The sequence below is a fragment of the Abramis brama genome (assembly GCF_963993115.1).
Source record: "Abramis brama genome assembly, chromosome: 3".
NCBI lineage: Eukaryota > Metazoa > Chordata > Actinopteri > Cypriniformes > Leuciscidae > Abramis > Abramis brama.
Window position 1 is genome coordinate 54,569,921 of NC_139965.1, and position 24,065 is coordinate 54,593,985.

The window sequence follows — 24,065 nt, forward strand, 5'->3', positions numbered from 1 at the left end:
CCCTTTAATTTATAATACACTGAGCCAAAACATTTTGGCCACTCACAGAAGCAAACATTTTTGATAATTTCCTATCAAGGCCACATATTAAATATTGAGTATATTAGATGGTAAGCAAACAGTCAGTTTTCATAATCAACGTGTTGGATGCAGCTCAAATGGGCTGGAATAAAGATCTGAGCGACTTAGTCATCTGGCCATAACAATTTGGCCCTTGTCAGTGTCGGTGTATCATTGAAACAGCAAGGATTGTGGGTTGCTTCTAGTCAGCAGTGGTGAGAATTTACCAACAGTGGTCCAAGGAGGGACAAACCACAAACCGGCGACTCGCTGTTGGACGCCCCAGGCTCATTGATGCACTAGGGTAACGAAGGCTATCCCGTCTGGTCCTAGCCAAAAGAAGGTCTACTGTGGCACAAGTCTCACAAAATTGCACTCTGCTGCGTGTGGGGCTGCATAGCCGCAGACCAGTCAGAGTGCCTATGATGACCCCTGACCACCATCAAAAGCACCAACAAATGGGCCCAGGAGTGTCGGAGCTGGTCCTTGGAGCATTGGAAGAAGGTTGTTTGGTCCAGTGAGTACCATTTTCCTTTACATCACGTAGACGGCCATGTACTTGCGCGCCTTTTACATGGGGAAGTGATGGCGCCAGGGTGCACTGTGGGAAGTTGACAAGCCTGTGGAGGGAGTGTGATGCTCTGGGCAATGGTTTGCTGGGAATCTCTGGGTCCGGACATTCATGTGGACGTAAATTTGACACGTGTCACCTACCTAAACATTGTTGCAGACCAGGTACACCCCTTCATGATGATGTCTTCTCTGGTGGAAGTGGTCTCTTTCAGCAGGATAAATCACCCTGGCACACTGCACTCATTGTTCTGGAAATGTTTGAGGAGCCTGATGAAGAGTTCAAGGTGTTGCCCTGACCTCCAAATTCCCCAGATCTCAATCTTGATTGAGCACCTGTAGGATGTTCTGGTCCAACAATTCTGATCCATGCTGGCTCCACCTCACAACTTTACAGGATTTGAAGGAACTGTTGCTAGCGTCTTGGTGCCAGATACCACCATGTCTTGCAGAGTACATGCTTCGGTGAGTTGGCGCTGTTTTGGCAGCACACGGAGGATCAACAGCATATTAGGCAGGGGGTCATAATGTTTTGGCTCATCTGTGTATAATCCATCTCATAATGCGAATTTAACGTGTTTATCCATTTATCTGTCTGTCCATCTATACATCTACAGTCTGTTTATATGCAGATATTTTTATTAGATTGTGATGAGAACGCAAATGTCATTGGTGGTGTTTGGCTGAGATTCATTAGCCTAATTACCCTTCACAGAATTCTGAAACTCATAACAGATGTTGTTAGATGAGCGTGTTAACGTTGACTTCCCATGGGTGTAGCGACAGCTGCAGGTGTAACAGTGAGCATCGTCTTCACCAGGTGAAGGTGAAGATTATAATTTATCCAGTCATTTCAATTAAGACAGCAGTTGAAGCACTGAACAGATTTCATCCCAAACAGATGTGATATCAAGGGTATACAGGAAAAAAAAAACTGTTTGTAAGGAGGCTTTTTAGTTTAACATGTTAATGGATCCAACTTGCATAAATTGGACTAGTATTACAGTTAAGTTTTGTTTTTGTTTTTTGTTTTTTTCTCATTTCAAACAGCAGATATGACATTTGTCACATCAGAAAGTGTTGCTCATTAGATATTGAAATAATTTAGCACAATCTTCACAGACTCTGTTGCAATGTTGCAATCATAATAATAGTTGTAACAATATTCAATTTTATTCATCATTCAAGATACTTAAAGGTAGCCTGGATGCCAGTCAAACTTAGCCCCGCCCACACCATTTGAGGTCGGGAAGCTCGGTCTGGACTTGATCCGTTGTGGAGCAACTATGCTCGAACCAGAGCTGTTCGGACCAATCAAATTGTCAGGGCGGGCTTTATACGATGATGGACAGATGATCAACAGTAACATAATCATCCACGTCACCAAAGAGCGCTTGGGTTGAATTCGTTTACTACAAAGATGGCTGCCGCTGGAGAATTGAGATGTGTAGGTTCCGCCATCGCGTCTGTTATTGAAGATATCGACGACTGCGCATTCATTTTAAAAGAGGAACAGAGAACCGCGATAAAGTCATTTGTCGATCGGAAAGATGAATGAAAAACATACGTCACTTACTCCGTTGCTCTGATTGGTTGTAGGTCTATCCAATTGAGTGCAGAGGCATTTTCTTTCCTGGTTTTGTTGAAACACGCCCCATAATCACAGCCCAGTGGATCAGACTCATATTCTGACTAAAATCTGAGTATGACGACGTCAGGCTAACTTAAAGGGATAGTTCACCCAAAAATGAACATTTTTGATTTACCCTTGATTTACTCACCCTGAAGCGTAAGTTGCGTAAGCTTTGACGCCTCTCGCGGTTCAAACAAACAGTGCTGGGCAACCGTGTTCGCCATTACGTTGTGCGTCAAATTCAAGTGTTACTCTTTTGGCGTAAGTCGACTTGCGTACGACCGTCTGCCGGAAGCTAGTTATTTTAGTCGATAAAGTTTTAAATACGGATATTTTTCTTACACGAACGCATCGCTTCACTTCAGAAGGCCTTTATTAACCCCCCGGAGTCGTTTCGAGCACTTTTATCACGGATGGATAGGCTTTGATGGACTTCCAAAAAAATATACCCATTGACTCACATTATAGAGCTAGGAAGAGCCAGGACATTTTTTAATATAACTCCGATTGTATTCGTCTGAAAGAAGAATGTCATGTACACCTAGGATGGCTTCAGGGAGAGTAAATCATGGGCTGATTTTCATTTTGGATGAACTAACCCTTTAAAGGTGCTATAAGCGATTCTGAGAAACGCTGTTGAAAGTGGTTCGGATCTGATCAGTACCACAACACACTTGTAGCCAATCAGCAGTAAGGGGCATGTCCACTCATGATGGGGGAAGAGAGAGAGTGAGCAAAAAAAGCACTTTCGGTGTTCGGCCGAATATGTAAAAAAAAAAACCGAATAAATTTTGCCAAACAATGACGTTTTTGATGATGCGCTCAAATAGTAACCAGCGTAGAGTGAGAGGCGCGCGCTTTATAAATGCAGCAAACATGTCAGAGGTGTGGAGAAATGATCCAGGCCGAGTTGGATTTGGGAAAGCCGCTAGGTGATGGAGATGGTTAGGTGATGCACAGCGCAGGAGATGAAAACAGCGCAGAGAGAAAACCGGCTCGTACTACAGATGAGCCGCGCACCGTCTCGCTGTCTGACATGTTCGATGAGATCCTCCAAGAGAATAACCCATTTGCAAGACAGAGAACAAGCTCAACCGCTTAACAGTTAGATGGTTATCTCTCAGAAGTCCCCACCCCCAGGAGCAATAACCCTCTCGAGTTTTGTTTCATTTGTTGTGGGTTCATCCACATTTTTTGCACTTTTCAATGCACTTTTTTTTTTTTTGTAGGCATACAGTTACATTCTTTCAGCAGTCAATAATAGGCCTAACACAGGCTATTCAAGAAGGGGGGGCTTCAAAGATGGCCAAATACATTTTTTTTTTAAGTTATATTATGCTTTGTTTGTATAATATCTGCTGGAATGTTTAAAAAAAAGTTCAGTGTTTAATAAATATTTTTAAATTGAATTCATTGTAATTTTATTTTTTGTTTTCTTCGGAAAAGCAAGACAAAATAGTAAAAAGCACATTTTTACTATTTAATTAATGCAATGGTGAAAAAATTGGCAAAATAAATGGAAAAAATGCGAAACACCGCGTTCGGTATTCGGCCTTCGGCCAAGCGTTTCATTAATATTTGGCTTCAGCTTCGGCCAAGAATTTTCGTTTCGGTGCATCCCTAAGGATGATGATCAGGCAAGAGCTTTAGAACCCGCATTAATATTAGAAAAGCGACCAAAAGACCAAAGCGAAAAGGCCTGAAAACAGACGCAGAGGTTGTTTCTGCTCCATATGCGAGTAATATTGGTTTTGCTGTTTCACAGAACCAAGATATGCTGTTGTTGTAATGTTAGCTATAGTAACAGGACAGTTTTGAGTGTCATTGTTTGTCTGGAGCTCGTATGTACTCTTTTATACTGTGTTAATTTTTTGTTCTTCCTTGTTTTTCTTTTTGTCATCTTTGCCTATTTTTTTGTTTGTTTGGGTTGATTTCAACAGTGTTTCTCAGAAATCTCTTACTGCATCTTTAAGGGCAGTCAACTATGACTTATGATGGTAACATCAGTTTCTATTTAGGATGGTATATTTGCTCATTGCTGCCCCATTTTCGTTGTAGTAACCTTTCGGAGAACAAGTTTTCTTCACTTTCTCAAGGGATCTTCGACAGCCTTGGCTCTCTGAAAATACTGTAAGTGTTTTGTTGTACTTTGCATAATTTGCACACGTTAAAATTGCAATGTGCAATACCTAAAATAAAATGCAGATTGCAGCTTATTAGTGCTTGTGTTCACAAACTTCTTATTCATTAACTTAAACTCAGACCCCAGTCTAAATGTAATGCATTTGTTGACCCACACTCTGTGGAAAGGAATGTTCTTATGATATTATCTAAAGATGTTTGGCTCTGATGTAGTTTTTACAATAATTTCTGAACATGCTGTATACATTCTTAGGGAGTTTGACAGCCCGTATCTTCTGTGTGACTGTAACCTGCAATGGTTGGTGGTCTGGATCAAAGATAAGGCGGTAGTGGTGAAGGAAACTCACTGCTCGTTCCCTCGCTCCCTACAGGGTCAGCTAATAACCTTGCTCAGGCCTGAAACGCTCACCTGTGGTAAGAATACGCTTCAACACTTACACTTCATGTTGGAGATGTTACACCGACTTCTGTTGTATTTACACTGAACTAATGATGTTTTCTAACCCTCACACAAATATATATATATATATTTTTTATATATAGATATAATTATATATATATATTTTTTATTTAAATGTAAATGCATTTATAAATAAGTAATTTATTTAAATATATTAAACTAAACGTATTTCTCATTAAAAAAAAAAAAAATTATATATATATATATATATAGATAGATAGATAGATAGATAGATAGATAGATAGATAGATAGATAGATAGATAGATAGATAGATAGATAGATAGATTTGTCCTACAATCAGTGTTATTTTAGTATTATTTATATGCTATTAGTGTTTATTAATATTTGTAATTAGCTGGTTGTGTATGTACATTTGTATATATGTTGTGTATTTGTATTGCAATTTTGTTGTGTATGTATACATGTATGTATATATACACACACACACACACACACACACACATATACATATATAATATGTACAATGTAGGCAACACCTGACCCACATACATTGTTAGCTCCCCTCCTTAAGTGACTTATTTTGTTATATTTTAATGATGTTGTGCAGCATGAAGTCAGCTTTTCATGACCTATGACATGTTGCACATTAGGTACCTTCAGCTTTTTAGTAAAAATGTTCTTTTACTAACACACTCTCCGACACCAAAAGCAAAGTAATCCTGCTATATAAGATCTTCAGCCTTGGTTCAGGCCTCCCATTTATGTTGCTTTTGGACTTTCTAACCATAGCTTGTGCAAGAACTACAATAAAACTGCTCCCAAATCTCTCATTAATGTCAACTTTCGCAAAAAGCAATTATCAATGGCTGACCACAGTGTATTTTTTCCCTTTCTCTCTCTTTGTTTTTCTCCATTCTCTATTTTAGACGCTCCTCTAGAGCTTCCCTCCTTCCAGATGACTCCATCTCAACATCAGATCGTCTTCCAGGGCGACAGCCTGCCGTTTCAGTGCATGGCCTCTTTCGTGGATGAGGACATGCAGGTTCTGTGGTATCAGGATGGGAAGATGGTGGAACCTGATGCCACTCAAGGCATCTACATAGAGAAAAGCATGGTGCAGAATTGCTCTTTAATAGCCAGGTAATAGAAACCAGCCATGGAGACACCCAAACCCAATACCGACTGCAAAATGCCATTTCTGCACACTAGATACACATGAATCACACTATGAACAATGTTTGCCTCGGAGCATGGCGATACATATACTTGAAATATAAACTTGATCTACCAACATTGTGCTGGAAACTGCCAGAACCTTTTTTGTAAAGTGTTACTATTTCAGTTTTAGTTGACAGTAACGCTGTGAAATACTAAAGTCTGTTATGCTAAACCTATTGTCCTGGAGCAATAAGTTTGATTTGTTCTCACACAGCGCCTTGACCATTTCCAACATCCAGCCGGGATTCACTGGGAACTGGGAGTGTCGTGTGCGCACCAGTCGAGGAAACAACACTAGGACGGTCCACATTGTGGTTTTGGAGAGTTCTGCCAAGTACTGCTTGCCAGATCGGGTGTCAAACAACAAGGGGGAGTATAGGTGAGTCTTGCGAACACCTGATCAGATTTACATTACCACTCAAAATATTGGGGTCTGTAAGACTTTTTAGTGTTTTAAAGTCCCTTCTGTTCGCCAAGGCTGCATTTATTTGATCAAAAATACAGTAAAAACAGGAATATTGTGAAATATTACAATTTAAGATAATTGTTTTCTATTTGAATATATTGTAAAATGTCATTTATTCTTTTGATGCAGCGCTGAATTTTCAGCATCATTATTCGAGTCTTCAGTGTCACATGATCTTTCAGAAATCATTCTAATATGGTGATTTGGTGCTCATGAATCTTTTCTTCTTACTATCAATGTTGAAACTGTTTCATATTTTTGTGGAAACCATGATGCGTTTTTTTTCTTTTTCTTTAATAAATAAAATAGTTTAATTAGAATCATTTAAAAAAAATACTCTTGATCAATTTAATGCTGAATAAAATAATTTATTTTATAAAAAAAGTTAATTCAATTGAATCACATGTATCCATTGCTGACATAGTATCAAAACAAATGTCTAAAAAAATATTTTAGCTCTTCGCTGCACTCTTGTGGTTGTAGATCTAAGTGAAACCTGTATTAGTGTGCAAGCAAAAACCATCAGACTGTTCACCTATTATTATTATTTTGTACTTATTGCATATTTTAACCACTTCAGTCAAATGTACTCACATTTAAGGCCATTTATTTCCATGCAATACCACAGACAAGTGGTGTTCTTGGTACTTCCTTTCTTGCACATTAATCTTTAATCTGTTTTTGTCTGTATGCAGATGGCCTCGTACACTGGCTGGCATTACGGCATACTTACCCTGTAAACGGCAGGTGACCGGAGCTGGCATTTATTCGGGCAGCTCGGCCGAAGATCGACGCGCATGGAGGCGGTGTGACCGGGGTGGACAGTGGGCGGAAGACGACTACTCGCGGTGTGAATATATGAAAGATGTCACGCGTGTGCTTTATATCATCAACCAGGTAGGTGACTGTAACTTTGCAATACAGTACTCTGTGTTTAACTTTCATCATACACCTTTTTTAGTCTGATGTATTTGATTCTTCTCTGTCTGTGCTCATTTTTTGCTTTTCTTGAATATCAGATGCCTCTGAATCTGACCAATGCGGTTCAGACAGCGCAGCAGCTGCTGGCGTACACTGCAGAGGCGCCCAACTTCTCTGACAAGGTGGATGTGATCTTTGTAGCGGAGATGATTGAGAAGATTGGCAAGTTTGCAGAGAAGTATAAAGAGGTGAGATAAAAAAAAAAGTTTAGTCATGTAGGGAGGAAAACTGTTATTGTATTAGGAATATTAACAATCAAATCCAACAGTTCTGTTCTGATTGATGTTATTTTTTACGTGCAACCCAAAAGACGATGTGAAAAAATCGTCTGAAAAATCTTATTTTTTTATATAAAATTGTGCATATGAGTTTTTGTTGAGTATCATATTGGGTACATCTGGCTTTCATGGCTCATATAGTATGATATTATAATGAGAATATGGAGCTCACACTTGAGAAAAAAACAACAACAAAAAAACAGTTTTATTTAGATGCACAAAGTGAGCAAAAATATGCAATTTAGTGCAGTTTCTGATATTTATATTGCCAAAGAATAAGTTTTTTTAATACTTTCAGTGAGATATTTATGAGTATAGCAGATTACTTGCATATAAATATCAGTATATCTTAAGATTCTATTTAGATGCTTAGTTTTATGATCAAAGCTCTGTAGTTTTTTTTTATTGTGGGCATCAAAACATACTATGCAGTGCAAGACAATGATGATTGAGAGATGAACAAATAAATGTTCCTTAAAAGCCTGGTGGATAATTTTTGATACTCACATTTTAACATGATTTTTCAAAAAATGGATAATCAAGCAAACCAAAGTTGCTTCAGTCCAGTAAGGGATCATCTTGAAATATTACTAATAATATAAATGTTAGATAGTTAGAAAGTTAGACTTTAGTTTGGGTCCAATTCTCACTATTAACTAGTTGCTTATTAGCATGCATATTACTAAGATATTAGCTGTTTATTAGTACTTATAAAGCACATATTAATGCCTTATTCTGCATGACCATATTCTACATCCCTCAATTCTACCCAATACCTAAACTTAACTACCTTACTAACTATTAATAAGCAGTAATTATTAGTTTATTAAGGCAAAAGTTGTAGTGATAATTGGACCCTAAACTAAAGTGTGACCAAAAAGTTATTCTTTTGTTTACTTCATAAAGATCAAAAACGCATGTGAACCACAGCCTAAATGGGAATGTTTTTACAATTATACTACAAGTTATTTTACCTGCTAAAAACTATAAACTATGAATCAGACGACAGAAGGCATGTAGTAGATTGTGTACAACTGGTTTTTCAGCAAGTTTTGATCATGTTGATAATTTAGAGACCTTAGAAATGTGTATATCAAACAGTTCAGTAGGCTTTATAGGGCTAAAATAAGACAAAACAACCATTAAATAAGCTAAAAATCTATATATTCCTTATTTTAGTGATCATTTTATATATATATATATATATATATATATATATATATATATATATATATATATATATATATATATACATACCATTTATATTATCCAGTAAATCACAAATAATTGAAAAAGTTATGTGGCCTTTGAATATTGTTGTGGACAGTGGGGTGGCCTTGAAGACAGAAAGGTTGAAAACCGTTGATTTAAAGCAACGTCCCTGTTCGCCACCTCAGTTCGTGACTCTCTTCCTCTCTGGAGAACAAAACAGGCTTTTGCAGTTGAATCTGTAAGGAGAGGAGCAGATAGGATCTGGAGGGATTTGGACACTGGGCCACAGAGGAACATAGAACCTATTTTTCAGGATCAGGTTGCACTTCACTCAGTGTTGAGGGGAAACGTTATCATGTAACACCTGCGCAGGGATCTGTACCGTCATTCAACATCTCACATATTGCAAGGACGCGTTATTAAATTTGACTTGCCTCGCGATTTTGCCATGCTTGTGTAATTTTGCTCAGGAATTTAGTGGGACTCAGTTGTATTGAGTTGACAAAGAAGAGGCTGTTTAAAGGTGCCTTATGTAAAAATAAATAAATTCATACTCCACATTCCATACCAGATGGGGGCAGTATACCTCCAGAAAGTGAGTTGGTCTACTCTAGAGTATGAATATCTTCAAGCTACTCCCCTTCACCTTTACCAGTGAATATGTTCATATTCGTTTTGTTCATATTACATTTTTATTGTTAGTTTGAATTACATTAATTTGACAGACAGCATTCGCTGATGTTGACCAAGCTAGCGCCAACGTAACCAGAGCTTCCAACTCTCACGCATTAACCGTGAGACACACGCAAACACTTTTCACATGCTCTCACGCCACACATCAATTTTCTCACGCACAGAAAAATCGCGAAGCAAAGAGGACACGGAGACCGACAGACTAGACAGAGCAGGTTAGTTATGATATAAAAAAATCTCAGCTCTCAGATTCTGTCAATGAAATACCGTTTTGGCGCTTGTAAATGTTACACGACAGATCCCTAGCGCATGTGAACCGATCATCTCTACTAGCTAATAGTAAAAAAATCACGAACACTGAAAGATACAGTAACGTTAGGCTACAACTTACCAAAATGTATTCCTCATACATAATATCGACCAATCAGTGTTTTTTATCATCGTGAAGAGGTCAATAACACAGCTGGAGAACAATTATGTCAGATTTACCTCAGGAAAGCCATTTAATATACATAATATAGGTCACGTAGTTGGCAAGAAAAAAAGAGCAATAGAGATTGTGCTATGTGTACTATATTACAATACTGTATTTATGAACGTTATATACGTTTATCGAACAGCCTTCGATACATTTCTATGTTATAACTTCCCGAAAATCTACACAAACATATAAAACAAACTTCTAACGAAATACTAACAGCATCTTACTTACCAATCCAAACGAAATGTTGCAAGTTCGAAGTCAAACCTCATTTTTTTCATGTCCATTAGTTGTCTCCAGCGATGGAAAGCAGTGCCAATGTTTACTCTGGTTCTGTTCCTTTTTTATCATATTTTATTTGAATGTAGTAGTGGGCAGTAGGCTACTTTCCACACGATTGACATCAGGTTCAAGTATGCCCACAAGCCGTGCGAGTTATTCGTGTATTGCATGTTTGGCTGGTGGTTATGTTGCCGGCATACCGCCTCCCATGGCCGAAACTGGTATTACGACACCTGTCGGGCCGTGGCTATTAATGCTAATGCTAATTGAGGTTGATATCTCTGCAGCACTATAACTTGACATTTTTTTAATGACATCATCGCCCTTATTTCTTCTCATTCTTTTGATGCATGTAGCTCATTTTTTGGATATTTTTACCTCAATTTTTACATAAGGCACCTTTAAGGCTCCAGGATTGTTTTTTGAAAATATTTGCTGTTAAGTGTTTCTCTAGTGTGGGAATGTCAGACGCATCCCAGTAATCACATTTTATTTCTTTAAAAAAAAATTTTTTTTTCATTTTTCTGGTTTTGTTCAGGAATGTGGTGGCAGTGTGTTTGTGTGTGTTTATTGAATTAGTATGTAGTTTGTTTGTGGGTGTAATGCACGCCTGGAGGAATCGGCATTGACGTGGGTGTGCATGCGTTGTCTCTAACTGCATTTCCTCTCTCAGCTGGGAGATGTGATGGTGGATATCTCCAGTAATCTGATGCTGGCTGATGAGCGAGTGTTATGGATGGCTCAGAGGGAGGCGCGAGCTTGCTCACGTATCGTTGAGTGCCTGCAGAGGATTGCCGTTCTCCGAATCAGTAATGGGGCTCTGGCCTATTCTACTGTGAGTAAATATCCCTCTGTATTCTGCTGGTGTAACCAGAAGTTAATTTATACAACAGCTTAAATAACACACTTTTATTTTAAATTAATAAAAAAAAATGAAATGTAATATTTTCATTGCAAGTTCTGTAAATGAGATTTTGTTTGCTTTTTTACAAATTAAGGGACAAGCCAAAATTATTTCACTGATAACTGATTGACATTAGGTCTTCAACTGATCGATAGTAATACAAATATTCGTATATTCTTGACATCAAATATTTCTTTGGAATTACTGAAAAATACTGTGTAATTTCTTATGTTACTTCATAAATGGAAAAGCAATTTGATTTACAATGCAGTGTTCATATATTTAGAGGTGTGTGTGTGTGTGTGTGTGTGTGTGTGTGTGTGTGTGTGTGTGTGTGTGTGTGTGTGTGTGTGTGTGTGTTCCTGCAAAAGATCAATTCAATTAGATTTTCTATTTTATTAAAAGCAGCTGAACGGTTTACATAACTCGAAATAAATGTTTATTTGTATATGCTTTCTTTGTTGAACCCTTTATTTTTTCGTCAAAATATAGTATGTTACCTATTAACTTTTGGGTCAGTACAATTTTCAATGTTTTATTTTTTATTATCTTTATCTTTTTTTCAATGTTCAATATTCTTTTATGCTCACCAAGATGAATACAGTAAAAACTGTAATATTGTGCAATATTATTGCTATATAAAAAGCCTGTTTTCTATTTGAATGTATTTTAAGTAGTTGTTAAAAGGGGTATTAGTATATTAATATTTTTCTTAGACACATTTTCAGGATTGTTTGATTTAATAGAAAGTTAAAAATGTATTTATAAATGTATAATTTATAAAAGCATTTATTTGAAATATAAATCTTTTGTGACATTATAAACCTCTTTACTGATGTGAATGCATCCTCGCTGAATAAAAGTATTAATATGTAGGAAAAAAATTACTGACCCCAAACTTTTGAACAGCAGTGAACATTTATATAGACTTTAGTTTGAAAGAGTTGTCATAGTCCTTCAATAACATGTGATTGTGGGAGTATGGTGTGGTAGTCATTCTTCTTTATTGTTTGTTTCAACAGAACTCTCATAACATTGCTCTGGAGGCTCATGCGATCAAGGCCAGCAGCTTCAATGGGATGACCTGCACTCTGTTCCAGAAGGTCTCACCGGAGCGCACGGCCATGGCCCATTTCTCTCCCAGAGACTCCGACATCAACCCAGAGCGCCAGCTCAGCTTCAAATGCAACGTGACCAGCAACCTGTCAGCATTGGCTCACAAAGTATGCGTTTTTCTCTGGTACTTTCTGTACATCATTGTGTGTGGAGCATACAGTACTGTAGATGTTTTGTCACAGCATATAAGATGAGTGTTTCTTCAATCCGAGAACTCCAATAAAGCTGTGGAAGCAGGATTATATCCATCATGTTTTGACAGTAACGTTATTGCATCTCCATGTGTGCAGAACGCTATAGTGGAGGCATCATTACAGCTTCCCCCGTCTCTCTTCTCATCTCTGGGAAGTTCAGGTCAGGCCGAAGAGGCCGTCTACAAACTCCACCTGCTAGCCTTCCGCAACGGCAAACTCTTTCCCCCAACGGGAAACTCCACCGTCCTCAGTGACGGCAGCAAGAGGAGGAGTGTGGCCACACCTGTGATTCTCACAAAGATTGGTAAGAACACTTGGTGCTGATCCTAATGCCTTGGGCAAGATCAGACATGCGCTCAAACCGTTTCATTTTTTGTTTTTAAATCAAACTAATAAAATTGCTACTGCAGATACTTTTTCCACCCTGGACAAAAGTCACACCTGACTTTGTTGCACCAGATCAAAACTGCAGAAAGAAATAATAATAAGTTGCAGCGATGTAGAAGTCACATTTTATTATTAAATTCAGAAATAATGTAAAATGCCAATGAATAAAAGTGAAATATTAAACGTCACATTATGAAATGAATGGTTTTCTTTAAAACACATTGACCACAATTATTGGCACCCCTAGAACTTTTTATGAATAAAATTATATATCTCTTGGATGGATGGATGGATGGATGATAATAGAGCTGTGCAGCAAAGATCAAATCACAAAATAAAAAACGTTATAAAATATCAGTTCCAAATATCCACACACACACACACACACACACATATATATATGTGTGTATGTATATGTGTGTTTTTTATTGTGTGATTTGATCTTTGCTGTACAGCTCTTATCCATTCCTCCCCCATTTTGGCTTCAAGCAGGTAAAGAGGCTTTGTGTCATAGACACAACAATAATAATAGCAGCTACTGAAGTGAGAGGAGGCGGCAAAGAGCAGCACAGGGAGCTGCTGGGAAAAAGTTACTGCTATAACAGATTGATTTCACTTTGAAGGATAAGCAGAGAAGAAAGCGTTTGTAATCCCATGAAAAAAATCTGCAATGGTTTTTGGTTCCCTAAAGAACTTTTCAGTCTCTGTCATTCTGTTTGTGCTGTGGAAGCTTCTGTCACCTAAACAAATTCCTCGAATGTAATAAAGCTCTTTCTGATTCTAACTCCATAGTTTAAAACCATAGTTTTTCTCAGTGCGAAGAACATTTTAGAATTATTCTAAAGAACCTTTCTCCACTATATAGAACCTTTTTTTTCCAGTGGAAAGGTTTGTGGATGTTATAAGGGGGTTTTGCACCAGAGGAGTGCTTTCATAGTTCCTATAACTATTGATGGAAGCACCTGCTTTTTGGCATGTTCGCACCGCAGGAACTAAGAACAATCTTAATTATAGGAACGCCTTTTGGGGGGGCTATATCAGCTCCTACTTCAGAGAAGGGTCTAACCGAGCACAATAGTGATGTAAGTGTACACTGATTGGCCGAACACATGTCATATGATACGAAAAACCGGCATATGTAGCACTGCAAGTTGTTGTAGGAGATCTCATCTCTTAGCCCTCCTTTTTGCTCTTTCAATCACATAATTTGTACGTCTACATTTCATCTGTTATCACAATACCCAAAACAAAAACACAGCTCCAATCACAGCATCCTCCAGTTGTTGACGTTGTTGAAGGAAGTGCTTAAAAGACGTCGCTGTTGGCCGGCTTACATCACTTCAGAGTTCTTACTGGAGGTGCGAATACAACCCGGAAAGTGGCCCCAGGGGAAAATTTAGTTCTCGGGGAACCACCCTGGTGGTTAGTTTTTATAACTCAGTTCCCATACCTACCCGGTCCGAAAGCTCCTAAAAATTCTTCATGGAATTGTAGATGCAAATAGAGAACAGTGTACCAAAAGTGTACCATCAAAGATGGTCCATAACCAGATTTGTTTTGAGTTTTGTTGCACAAACTGATTAAGCGTCCATTCTCCTGTTGTTTAGACGGCTTTCCACTGAAGAACCTGCAAAGTCCAGTGAACGCCACTCTGCGGCGCTTCCTGCATGGATCGGATGCTGTTCCCGCCTTCTGGAATTTCAGTCTACTTGGCGGACAGGGAGGATGGCAGAGTGACGGCTGCCAGATCCTCCGTCAGGATGACAACTTCACCACAATCTCCTGTGATTCACTTAATAACTACGCTTTACTGATGGTAAGAGAGACGAAAGTGGCTTGAATTTTAGACTGTTCTTCAAATTCACTTCATTTTTATTGTGATTTTCACAATACATATTGTTTCAAAGCAGCTGTATAGAAAATGCTTGTTTCAGTGTTACAATTTAGGAAATATTCTGTTATCAGCCAGAGATGAGTGTACCAAAATACTGTCCCTATGACAGTAATACAGATAATGTACATCCAGCTGGTTGTTATCGCAGAAATAAACCCCGACAGGGTGATTAGGACCCTGACGCGAAGCTTATTACACGGCTATTTGCCACATAAGCAAATAATTAGCCATGAAATATTGATCTGAGTCTAAATATTTTATTACCTCTTTAAACGCAAAGCTTTTGCGGAGAAAGCAGTTGGAACAAGCGGCAAGTTTAAACTAGATGGATGTTATAGGGTTATGGTACAGTCATACCACTTATTACATGGTATTTCACCACAAAAATAATTATGGGGATAAAAAATATTGATTTGAGATGAAACTGTTTTAAAATTTACCTGTTTATCTTATAATCCATTACAGTGTACAAAACAATTGTCGCAAAATGGAAGCAACTGCATTTGTATGAAGCAAGAGTGCGAGTCCACGATACCGGATAACATAATTAAATAACTGTACACAAAATATTGATTTGAGTTTTAATATTTTATTAGCTCACCAAACGCAAAACTTGCACGAGGAAAAAAACATTCCTAGCAAGCGTAAAGTGCCGACTTCCCCCAGATGAGCCTGTTGTTACCAGATTTTCCTGGTTGTTATTGGGGGATTGCATACCGCTGGATGGTGTGATTGACCAATCAGAATCAAGTATTACAAGGCTCTGTGGAATAAGGTTAATGTCCTGTAATGTCCAATTAAGATAACGCAACAAACGTGTTACGCAGCAATTACAGCTTGTGCTCTTAATGATTACAATATAAGGGTAATATTATGATATTAGGATAATATTTGAAAGTTTTGTGTCCATTCAAAGTTGCTGTCATCTGAAATCTTCAAAAATCTCCTTTTGTAGTTATTTTGTAGTCATATAGTCGGAAGAGTGAGAATTTATTTAACCTTCAAGTTTAAAAAATTAATATTTTAAATGAGTTGTGAGACGCTTCTCATAAACAGTTTAAGTTGGGAGTTTTTTTCAGTTTCAAATGCTGTCTATTAAAAATCGTTTGCATCGTTTTTCATCATTTTCGAATTAAACCTAACCCTAATTAAAGCAAAATAAAAAGATATAAAAGAACCCTAATACAATTTTTTTTAAAGATAATAAAATTTACTAAAACTTGAACTAAATGTAAAATGAAAACTGAAAATATGTAAATTAAATCAGCCCCGCCCCCAATTTTACCCATTGTTCATAATTAACCAACACAAATTGAAATTATAACAATTGGTAAATCTGATAAATGACAGAGCAATTCATCACATCAGATATACTCTTTAATATTATATTTCAAAATTACAAATATACAAAAATATAACAAATTGCTCCAAACAGTTTGGAAAAACAAATCTTTTTGCATTTTGAATGTCTAGTCGAAATGGTATGATTTATTGTGTGGTGGGACATTGTGAACAAATTACATATTAGAGTATTAAGGTGTGTGTGTGTGTGTGTGTGTGTGTGTGTACACGAGTACACACTCCAGCTTATGAAATGTGTTTTGTGTTGAAGAAAATACATCTTCATTCCTTCCCATACCCACTAACATTTCCCTTAGTTTCAGATAACGTAAGCTAGCCAAACTGAGCCAAAGCTTCTGGCCTGGTTGCAAAGTAGTTGTAGAGTTTTTGACTGCATCAATAATAATGTATACGATGGGCTATATATTAAATGTTCTAGCCTAAAAATGTTAGACGAGCTTTCTTCCAACTTACCTTCTCCATCACGACGTGTGTTCGCGCAATGTTTTTGGTTACCTAGTAACGAACGTACGGTGGCCGAGAATGTTCCGTCAACTTCCATGTGTTCGCGCATCTATGTTGCCTAGTTACGAACGCAATCTGGCCGCGAGATACGTGCTGGCGGCAGGAAACTTCACTTTGTGTGTCTGCGCCTCGTATACAATGTTGTATATAAAGCTTGCAGGACAAATTGGTTGGCATTGCCTTTTCAGCGTGAGAAATACACGGTGTGGCGTGTGAACTGGTTGAATTGCGTGTGTCTCATGGCCAATGCGTGAGACTTGAGAACCCTGAATAGTGAATCCCAATGTTCCCATCATTCCTCTTGTCATGTAATTACTTATTTCAAGGGTTTTTTTAGTGCTAGATTGATCTGCTTTGCCATTTTGTTCTGATTTTCCTTCATGTTGATTTTCCTGAGCCTTTCCAGACTCTAAACCTGTTTGTAATTAGATTTTTTCACACATCCTCAACACCCATCTTGTACCTTCGAGAAGATGAGGAAAAATCCAAATGATTGGGTATTGGAATGCATTGGCAAATATAATCTGCTGATAAACTCTTGTCTAACAGGATCTGAACAGGACCGGGTACGACGCATACAGCTTCAAACCTCTTCACCCTGTTATCTACGCCACAGCCATCGTCCTGGGGCTCTGCCTGCTGTCAGTCATAGTCAGTTATATCTACCACCACAAGTAAGTGCTGTTTTAGTTTTTTTAATGAAGTACAAGGCATGGGTTTTTGCTGGTTTTAATGTGACATTTCATGTGTTCGCAGGTCAGTGCGTATAAGTAAGAAGTGCTGGCACATGCTGGTTAACCTGTGCTTGCATATTCTCCTCACCTGTGCTGTGTTTGTGGGCGGCATTAACCAAACGTACAACGCAAGTGTTTGTCAAGCGGTATGTGCCTGCATTTTCACATGTTATATAAGTTTGGGGGACAATATTTACATGAAATCTTTATATAAGTTTCTCGGTTTATAGACAGATCTGCAATACTGCACATTTGATACTTTTAAAGTCAGCATGAAATGGAAGTTGCGATAGTCTTTTCTTCCCTATTTTGGCGAACTGTATATCCAAGTGAAATGACTTCTGGAACAAGAAGAAATGTAGGGTGGGACTTGATTTTGCTGAGGGGAATTCATTGGATGGTTGTGTAAGATTATATACATCACATAAATAAAAAAGTATTTGCACAGTTAAAGGGTTAGTTCACCCAAAAAAAAAAATTCTGACATTAATTACTTTTTAATTAATTTTCAGAAACACAAATGAAGATCTTTTTGATGAAATCTGAGAGATTTCTGTCCCTCCATTGACAGCTACACAACTACCACTTTTACGCTTCAAAGTTTATAAAAACGAATCCATATTAATTTTGAGCGGTTTAGTCCAAAATTTCTGAAGAGACTTGATCACTTTATATGATGAACAGATTGAATTTAGGCTTTTATTCCCATATAAACATTGATCAGCGAACATTAACAAGCTCCACTGAACCTACTTGACATGTAGTAACCTGCTTGCTGCGTAACGCGAGAATAAACAAGATCGAGTCTCTTCAGATAATCTGGACTACACCACTCAATTCATATGGATTCGTTTTATGATCTCTTTATGAACTTTTTGAAGCGCCGAAGTGGTAGTTGTGTAGCTGTCAATGGAGGGACAGAAAACTCTGATTTCATTAAAAATCTTTATTTGTGTTCCAAAGATGAACGAAAGTCTTACTGGTTTGGAATGACACGAGGTTGAGTAATTAATGACAGAATTTTCATTTTTGGGTGAACTATCACTTTAAATCTGTTATAATAAATACTGCAATATTCCATAAAAAAATTATCCATTTTGATTTCATGGGGACTTTAAAATTATTAAAGTACTATTTTGAGAGTATTTACATTTATTCATTTAGTAGACACTTTTATCCAAAGCGACTTACAAAGAGTCTTACAATGAGTACAAATGAATATTTGCATTTTCATTGGCCTTGAGAATTCATATGTTTTCTAATGTCTCGTCCTAAAGGTGGGGATAGTGCTGCATTACTCCACACTGGCTACGGCCCTGTGGTCCGGCGTAACTGCACGCAACATCTACAAACAGGTGACGCGGAAGGCCAAACGCTACGAGGAGCTGGATGAGCCTCCACCTCCACCCAGACCTATGCTGAGGTAAAGGTCATAGTAATCAATGAGTAGAAGTGTAAAAAAAAAAAAAAAAAAAAATTATAAAAATGGCCTTCAAATAATTAATAATTTCATTTAAATTTGTGATTAAAAATAGATAATATAATAAATTATTATTAAATAAATGTAAAAAGCAAGCACACATGATGCGATTCATTTCATTTTCTGGAACATTTTAAACTTGCATTGCCCAAAAGGCAAAACTCTGTGTTTTAAATTAAGTCCCGCTGCTCTCCACTTGGTGTCAGTAAACATACAACAGTAAGCAGGGCTTTTTTAGGTGAACTGATGATCTTCAAAGGAATAGTTCATATTTTTATATATATTACATTATTGAATGAATTTTAATTTTACATAAACAGAACAATGCTAGAACACTGCCAACATATTTTATAAATCAAAGCAGCTGTCACTCTCTGCAGGTCTGTTTTTTTTAAATGATCTCTTATATTTAAGTACATACATATATATATATATATATATATATATATATATATATATATATATATATATATATATATATATATATATATATGCGTGTTATTTTAGAACTTTAAGTCTTAAGTTTTTCATCTAATATTAAAAATGTTTTTATTTAAGCCTTATTTCATTTAATGAAATGTTTTTGTAATAGTTCTAGTGAACAATAATTTATAATAGCTTACTAATTTAATGTGAACTGTAGCCTTAAACAGTTTAAATTGTTGTTTTTTCTTCTACAGATTCTACTTAATAGGTGGAGGCATACCGATCATTGTCTGTGGAATAACAGCTGCTGCTAACATCAAAAACTATGGAAGTCAAGTCAATGCACCTTAGTAAGTATGAGTTTTAGGACACTTTTGAAAGTGACATGTGAAGGCCAAGTAGGGTAACCCATATTCGGTATTTGTCCTTCGCATTTAACCCATCCAAGTTAGTGCACACACATTAGGAGTAGTGAGTATTGAACACACACACTGAAAACTGTGGACACACACACCCGGAGCAGTGGCGCCTGGGGAGCGATTGGGGGTTTGTCATTGGGGGTTAGACCCTCAGTCATTTCCTGCCGTTATTGAGAATCGAACCCGCAAACTTCGGGTTATCAGTCCCTAACCATTAGGCCACGACTCCCCGCATTGGCTTTTTAAACATCCATTACAATAAAATTCAAGCAAGGGGTCTTTGTTTGAAAAATGCATTGATTGTAATTGACAGATTTTGTGTAATCAATTAGACATTTTTGTGTGGATACATTAAAACCACTAGAGACGAAATGCAATGGTTTAGTATGTTTCCTTAACTTCGTTGCTATTAACAACAGACCGACTGTACAGATACAGCCTGTGTGTGCCTCAAGGCGCTTTCCAAATCCCCATGTGAACTTTTCCTGTCATTCCATAGTCTTTCTCTGCCATGAGAAATTGCTTCTGCTCTCGTTGGAGCCTCATGCCCATGCTCTGTAAAGTGCAGAATAATACTTTATGGAGGAGCAAGTAGTGTAGACTTCTGAAGTTGTGTGAACCTAATTATGCTGCTCTATTTTTGGCTCCCCACCTTGTGCCTGTTGGTTTCCCAGTCTCCCTTCTTTCACTTGTGACAGCTGTTTGGATTGTGTAACAGCATGGTTTAATTTGAAAATCCAGACCATCTGAGATCTTTGGGGTTTAATTAATCTCACGCTACCATGACAAAAGGAAAAAAACGCTCTGCTAAGCATCTGAGAACTCTGAAGTGCCTCATAAGTGTTTTTCCTACGATATGAAGCCCTTGATACCACCAGTGTAAACCTTTTAGAACTTGTATGTACTTAAATATAAGAGATCATTTAAAAAAAAGCAGACCTGCAGAGAGTGACAGCTGCTTTGATTTATAAAATATGTTGGCAGTGTTCTAGCATTGTTCTGTTTATGTAAAATTAAAATTCATTCAATAATGTAAATGTCATTTTCATGCTGCCAAGTAGAGCAATGTGACGTCGATTTACTGAAGTATAAAACGGTTCTCAGGAACAGTTCTCAGCTTGTCAACATCAGTATTTTAGTGTACAGTCTGTTTGGTCATAATTATGGCTTAATTTAGCCATATATGTTTGAACCAGAAACTGATTCGAAGAAGTAGAAGAAATTATAAAGGGTCAACTACAAGTCGATGTATCAGAATGGTAATGCGTTTTTTGTATTGCTCTTTACAACATCGGACACATAACAGTAATTAATATGAGGAGTCTTTTGTTTGACTGTTATCAAACCTTGTAATGTGTTGCTAATGTTACACAAACCATGTTCCTGTTCGTCATCTTAGTCTTCCTTCTAAAAATCTGTATCCTTAGAAACATTTTTAACAACTTAGAACATCAGTGGAGACATGTTTTTTCTTTGCACGGTTTGTCTTAAAGCATATTAAAAACACCACATAGACATATAAACAACTTTAAAAATGTAATTCTCAGAAAATAAGAAAACAGATGAGGTAAATTTCCATTTAATGCCAACTTTAAAAAAACAAATCTGTTGTCTTTCCTCAGCTGCTGGATGGCATGGGAACCCAGTCTCGGTGCGTTTTATGGCCCGGCAACCTTCATCGTTTTCGTGGATTGCATGTACTTCCTCAGCATTCTCATTCAGCTCCGACGGCATCCCGAGCGCCGCTTTGAACTCAAAGAACAGTCCGAAGAGCAGCAGCACCTTTCTGTGACTGAGGCCACCGAAATCACACCTGACCATTTGGAGACCTCCTCCTCCACAGCCGCCGCACACCCGGTTTTGATGTCGGCTCTGGAGAACGAACATACTTTTGTGGCCCAACTCATTGGCGTTGCAGGAGCCCTAGCTCTTTATGTAGCGCTGTGGGTGTTTGGTGCTCTTGCGGTGTCCCAGGAGCATCCAGCAGATTTGGTGTTCGCCTGCCTCTTCGGCGCTGTCGCTTTAGCCCTCGGGGCGTTTTTTGTGGCGCACCATTGCGTAAACCGCCAGGACATGCGTCGTCATTGGTCACAAGCTTGTTGCCTGGTTCGTCGTAACTACGGCGAACAAGTTGATTCCCTGCTATTGCCTGTCACGGTTACCAGTGACTCTGTGTTGACGGCCAGGGGAAACACTGAAGCGACGAAGTGTCCGGCCAGCAGCGCTGAATCCTCCTGCACCAATAAGAGCGCACCGAGTGTACGCAACTCCACCCAAGGCTGTAAACTGACCAATCTGCAGGTCGAAGCCGCTCAGTGCAAAGCGGCCCCTTCAACGGCCAATGGGACGGCTTTACTGGACAACAGCCTGACTGAACATTCAGTCGACAATGAGATTAAGATGCATGTAGCACCTGTTGAGGTTCAATATCGGCCCAGCTCAGTCAACAACAACAATCTTCCAGGAACGGGAAACGCGAACATCAATGGGCACTCTGGGCGACACCACAAAAACCGTACAAGAGCTCATCGGGCCAGCAGGCTCACAGTTTTGCGCGAGTACTCTTACGACGTCCCAACTAGCGTGGAGGGCAGCGTGCAAAGCGTCCCGCACAAGCGCCACCATCACGAGAGCCTACACGCCCGCAACAGCCGACGGGCCGCGTATTTGGCTTACCGGGAGCGCCAGCAGAGCCAACTTCAACAGGACAGCAGCGACGCCAGCGCTAGTTTGCCGCGACGCTCGCGCCACCTTAGCAAAAGTGGAGGCGTCCGCCTCGGTAATGGTTTTGGGCACGGCCTCAGCAACAATGTGGGGAACGGTGTCAGTAATGGAAGCTTAGTCGGAGGAGGGGGGGAGGGATCTGGGACCGATGTCACCAGCCAAACTAAAGACTGTCCAAAACAGCCCCTCGCTGTTGAACTGGAGGTACAGCCCAAGTCTTACGGGTTGAATCTAGCGTGCCAAAACGGACCCGCCAAAGACTCAGAGAGACTCCAAAATTTGTCCCCCCTGAACGTGGAGAGTTCAGGGAATATTAAGACTGGCTTGTGGAAGCATGAAACTACTGTGTAGCAAGATTCCCTTCTCAGAGACTACAAATCAGACTTTTATCTGTAACTGTGAATCTTTATTTTATGATTTTGGTGGTACAGTTTGTAAAAAAAAAAAAAAATAGTTCCTAAAGATTTGCATTTTAATGTTTGTTCAAAAACTGAGTACGTACAAATGCTTGGCTGCGAATCATCATAGTCTACAAATGGTCTATTTTTGTACCCCTTAGCCCATTTTGTATTTCATTCTGACTTTTTGTATGTGAAGATGCATGACTCGCTGCTCTGAGTATATGTTGGCTGAATCTTTAATGTGTTTTCACATAATTGCGGCCATCAAAATAAAAAATAAAAAATAAAAACCACAGCCCACTTCATCTGATCTCTGAGTTCAAAGGTGAGTTCAGACCCCCTCTTCTGAGAGCTTCTTTTTGGCCTTGTGGTTTCAAGTAAATTGGAGCTTATAATATGATTTTACTACAAATGGTGCAATTTGTAAAAAATAGTTAAAAAGAATTTTGCGTTTTAATGTTTGTTCAAAACTTAAGTACCTACAAATGCATATAGTTTCCCACTTGACTGCGAATCATCATAGTCAATCTAAAAATGGTCTATTTTGTATCTTTTAAGCCCATTTTGTATGTGAAGATGCATGACGTTCTGCCCTTTGAGTACATGATGGCTGAATCTCGTATGTTCTAATGTGTTTTCACACAATTGCGACTGTCGAGTAATAAAAAAATGTCTTTGCGCAGCCAACTTCATCTCGTCTCTTGAGTTCAAAGGTGAGTTCAGACTTCTTCTCAGAGCTTCCTTTAGGCCTTGTGGTTTGGAGTAATTGGGAGCACATTCTGCCATTACGTCAATAACATGGAGGCTCTAATTGAGGTGCAGGTCTTGCTTTGGTGGAACCAGTCAGATGGGATGAGGAAATGGTAGGCCGCTGCCTCCAGAGTTAGAGACCCGTGCAGTGACTGATGGCTGACTCTCAGGTTGGGCTGCCTGTCATCATTAGTGGTGAAGGGAATATAATTGCTGTAGTGCACTCACCTCATTTTCCCCCTTGTCTCACTTGCCACAAGTCTGTCGAGCTGTTCTCTGCAGGATAATGCAGGACAGAGTGAAGGACAATAGAATAATGCTTTGTTTGCACA

General features: G+C 38.5%; 1 protein-coding gene across 1 annotated transcript in view; it reads left to right on the plus strand.

Moving 5' to 3' along the window:
• Positions 1 to 23,670, plus strand: part of adgra3 (adhesion G protein-coupled receptor A3) — a 45,943-nt gene extending 22,273 nt beyond the window's left edge. Inside the window, exons 5-19 of the mRNA XM_084108293.1 lie at positions 4,322 to 4,393; positions 4,659 to 4,819; positions 5,754 to 5,967; positions 6,260 to 6,424; positions 7,207 to 7,408; positions 7,531 to 7,680; positions 11,112 to 11,273; positions 12,365 to 12,565; positions 12,749 to 12,956; positions 14,647 to 14,855; positions 17,349 to 17,473; positions 17,556 to 17,679; positions 18,811 to 18,956; positions 19,694 to 19,789; positions 21,481 to 23,670. Of these exons, the coding sequence (XP_083964419.1) occupies positions 4,322 to 4,393; positions 4,659 to 4,819; positions 5,754 to 5,967; positions 6,260 to 6,424; positions 7,207 to 7,408; positions 7,531 to 7,680; positions 11,112 to 11,273; positions 12,365 to 12,565; positions 12,749 to 12,956; positions 14,647 to 14,855; positions 17,349 to 17,473; positions 17,556 to 17,679; positions 18,811 to 18,956; positions 19,694 to 19,789; positions 21,481 to 22,933 (3,688 nt within the window). The 3' untranslated portion in view covers positions 22,934 to 23,670. The remainder of the gene's footprint in view (positions 1 to 4,321; positions 4,394 to 4,658; positions 4,820 to 5,753; positions 5,968 to 6,259; positions 6,425 to 7,206; positions 7,409 to 7,530; positions 7,681 to 11,111; positions 11,274 to 12,364; positions 12,566 to 12,748; positions 12,957 to 14,646; positions 14,856 to 17,348; positions 17,474 to 17,555; positions 17,680 to 18,810; positions 18,957 to 19,693; positions 19,790 to 21,480) is intronic.
• Positions 23,671 to 24,065: the final 395 nt, after the last annotated feature.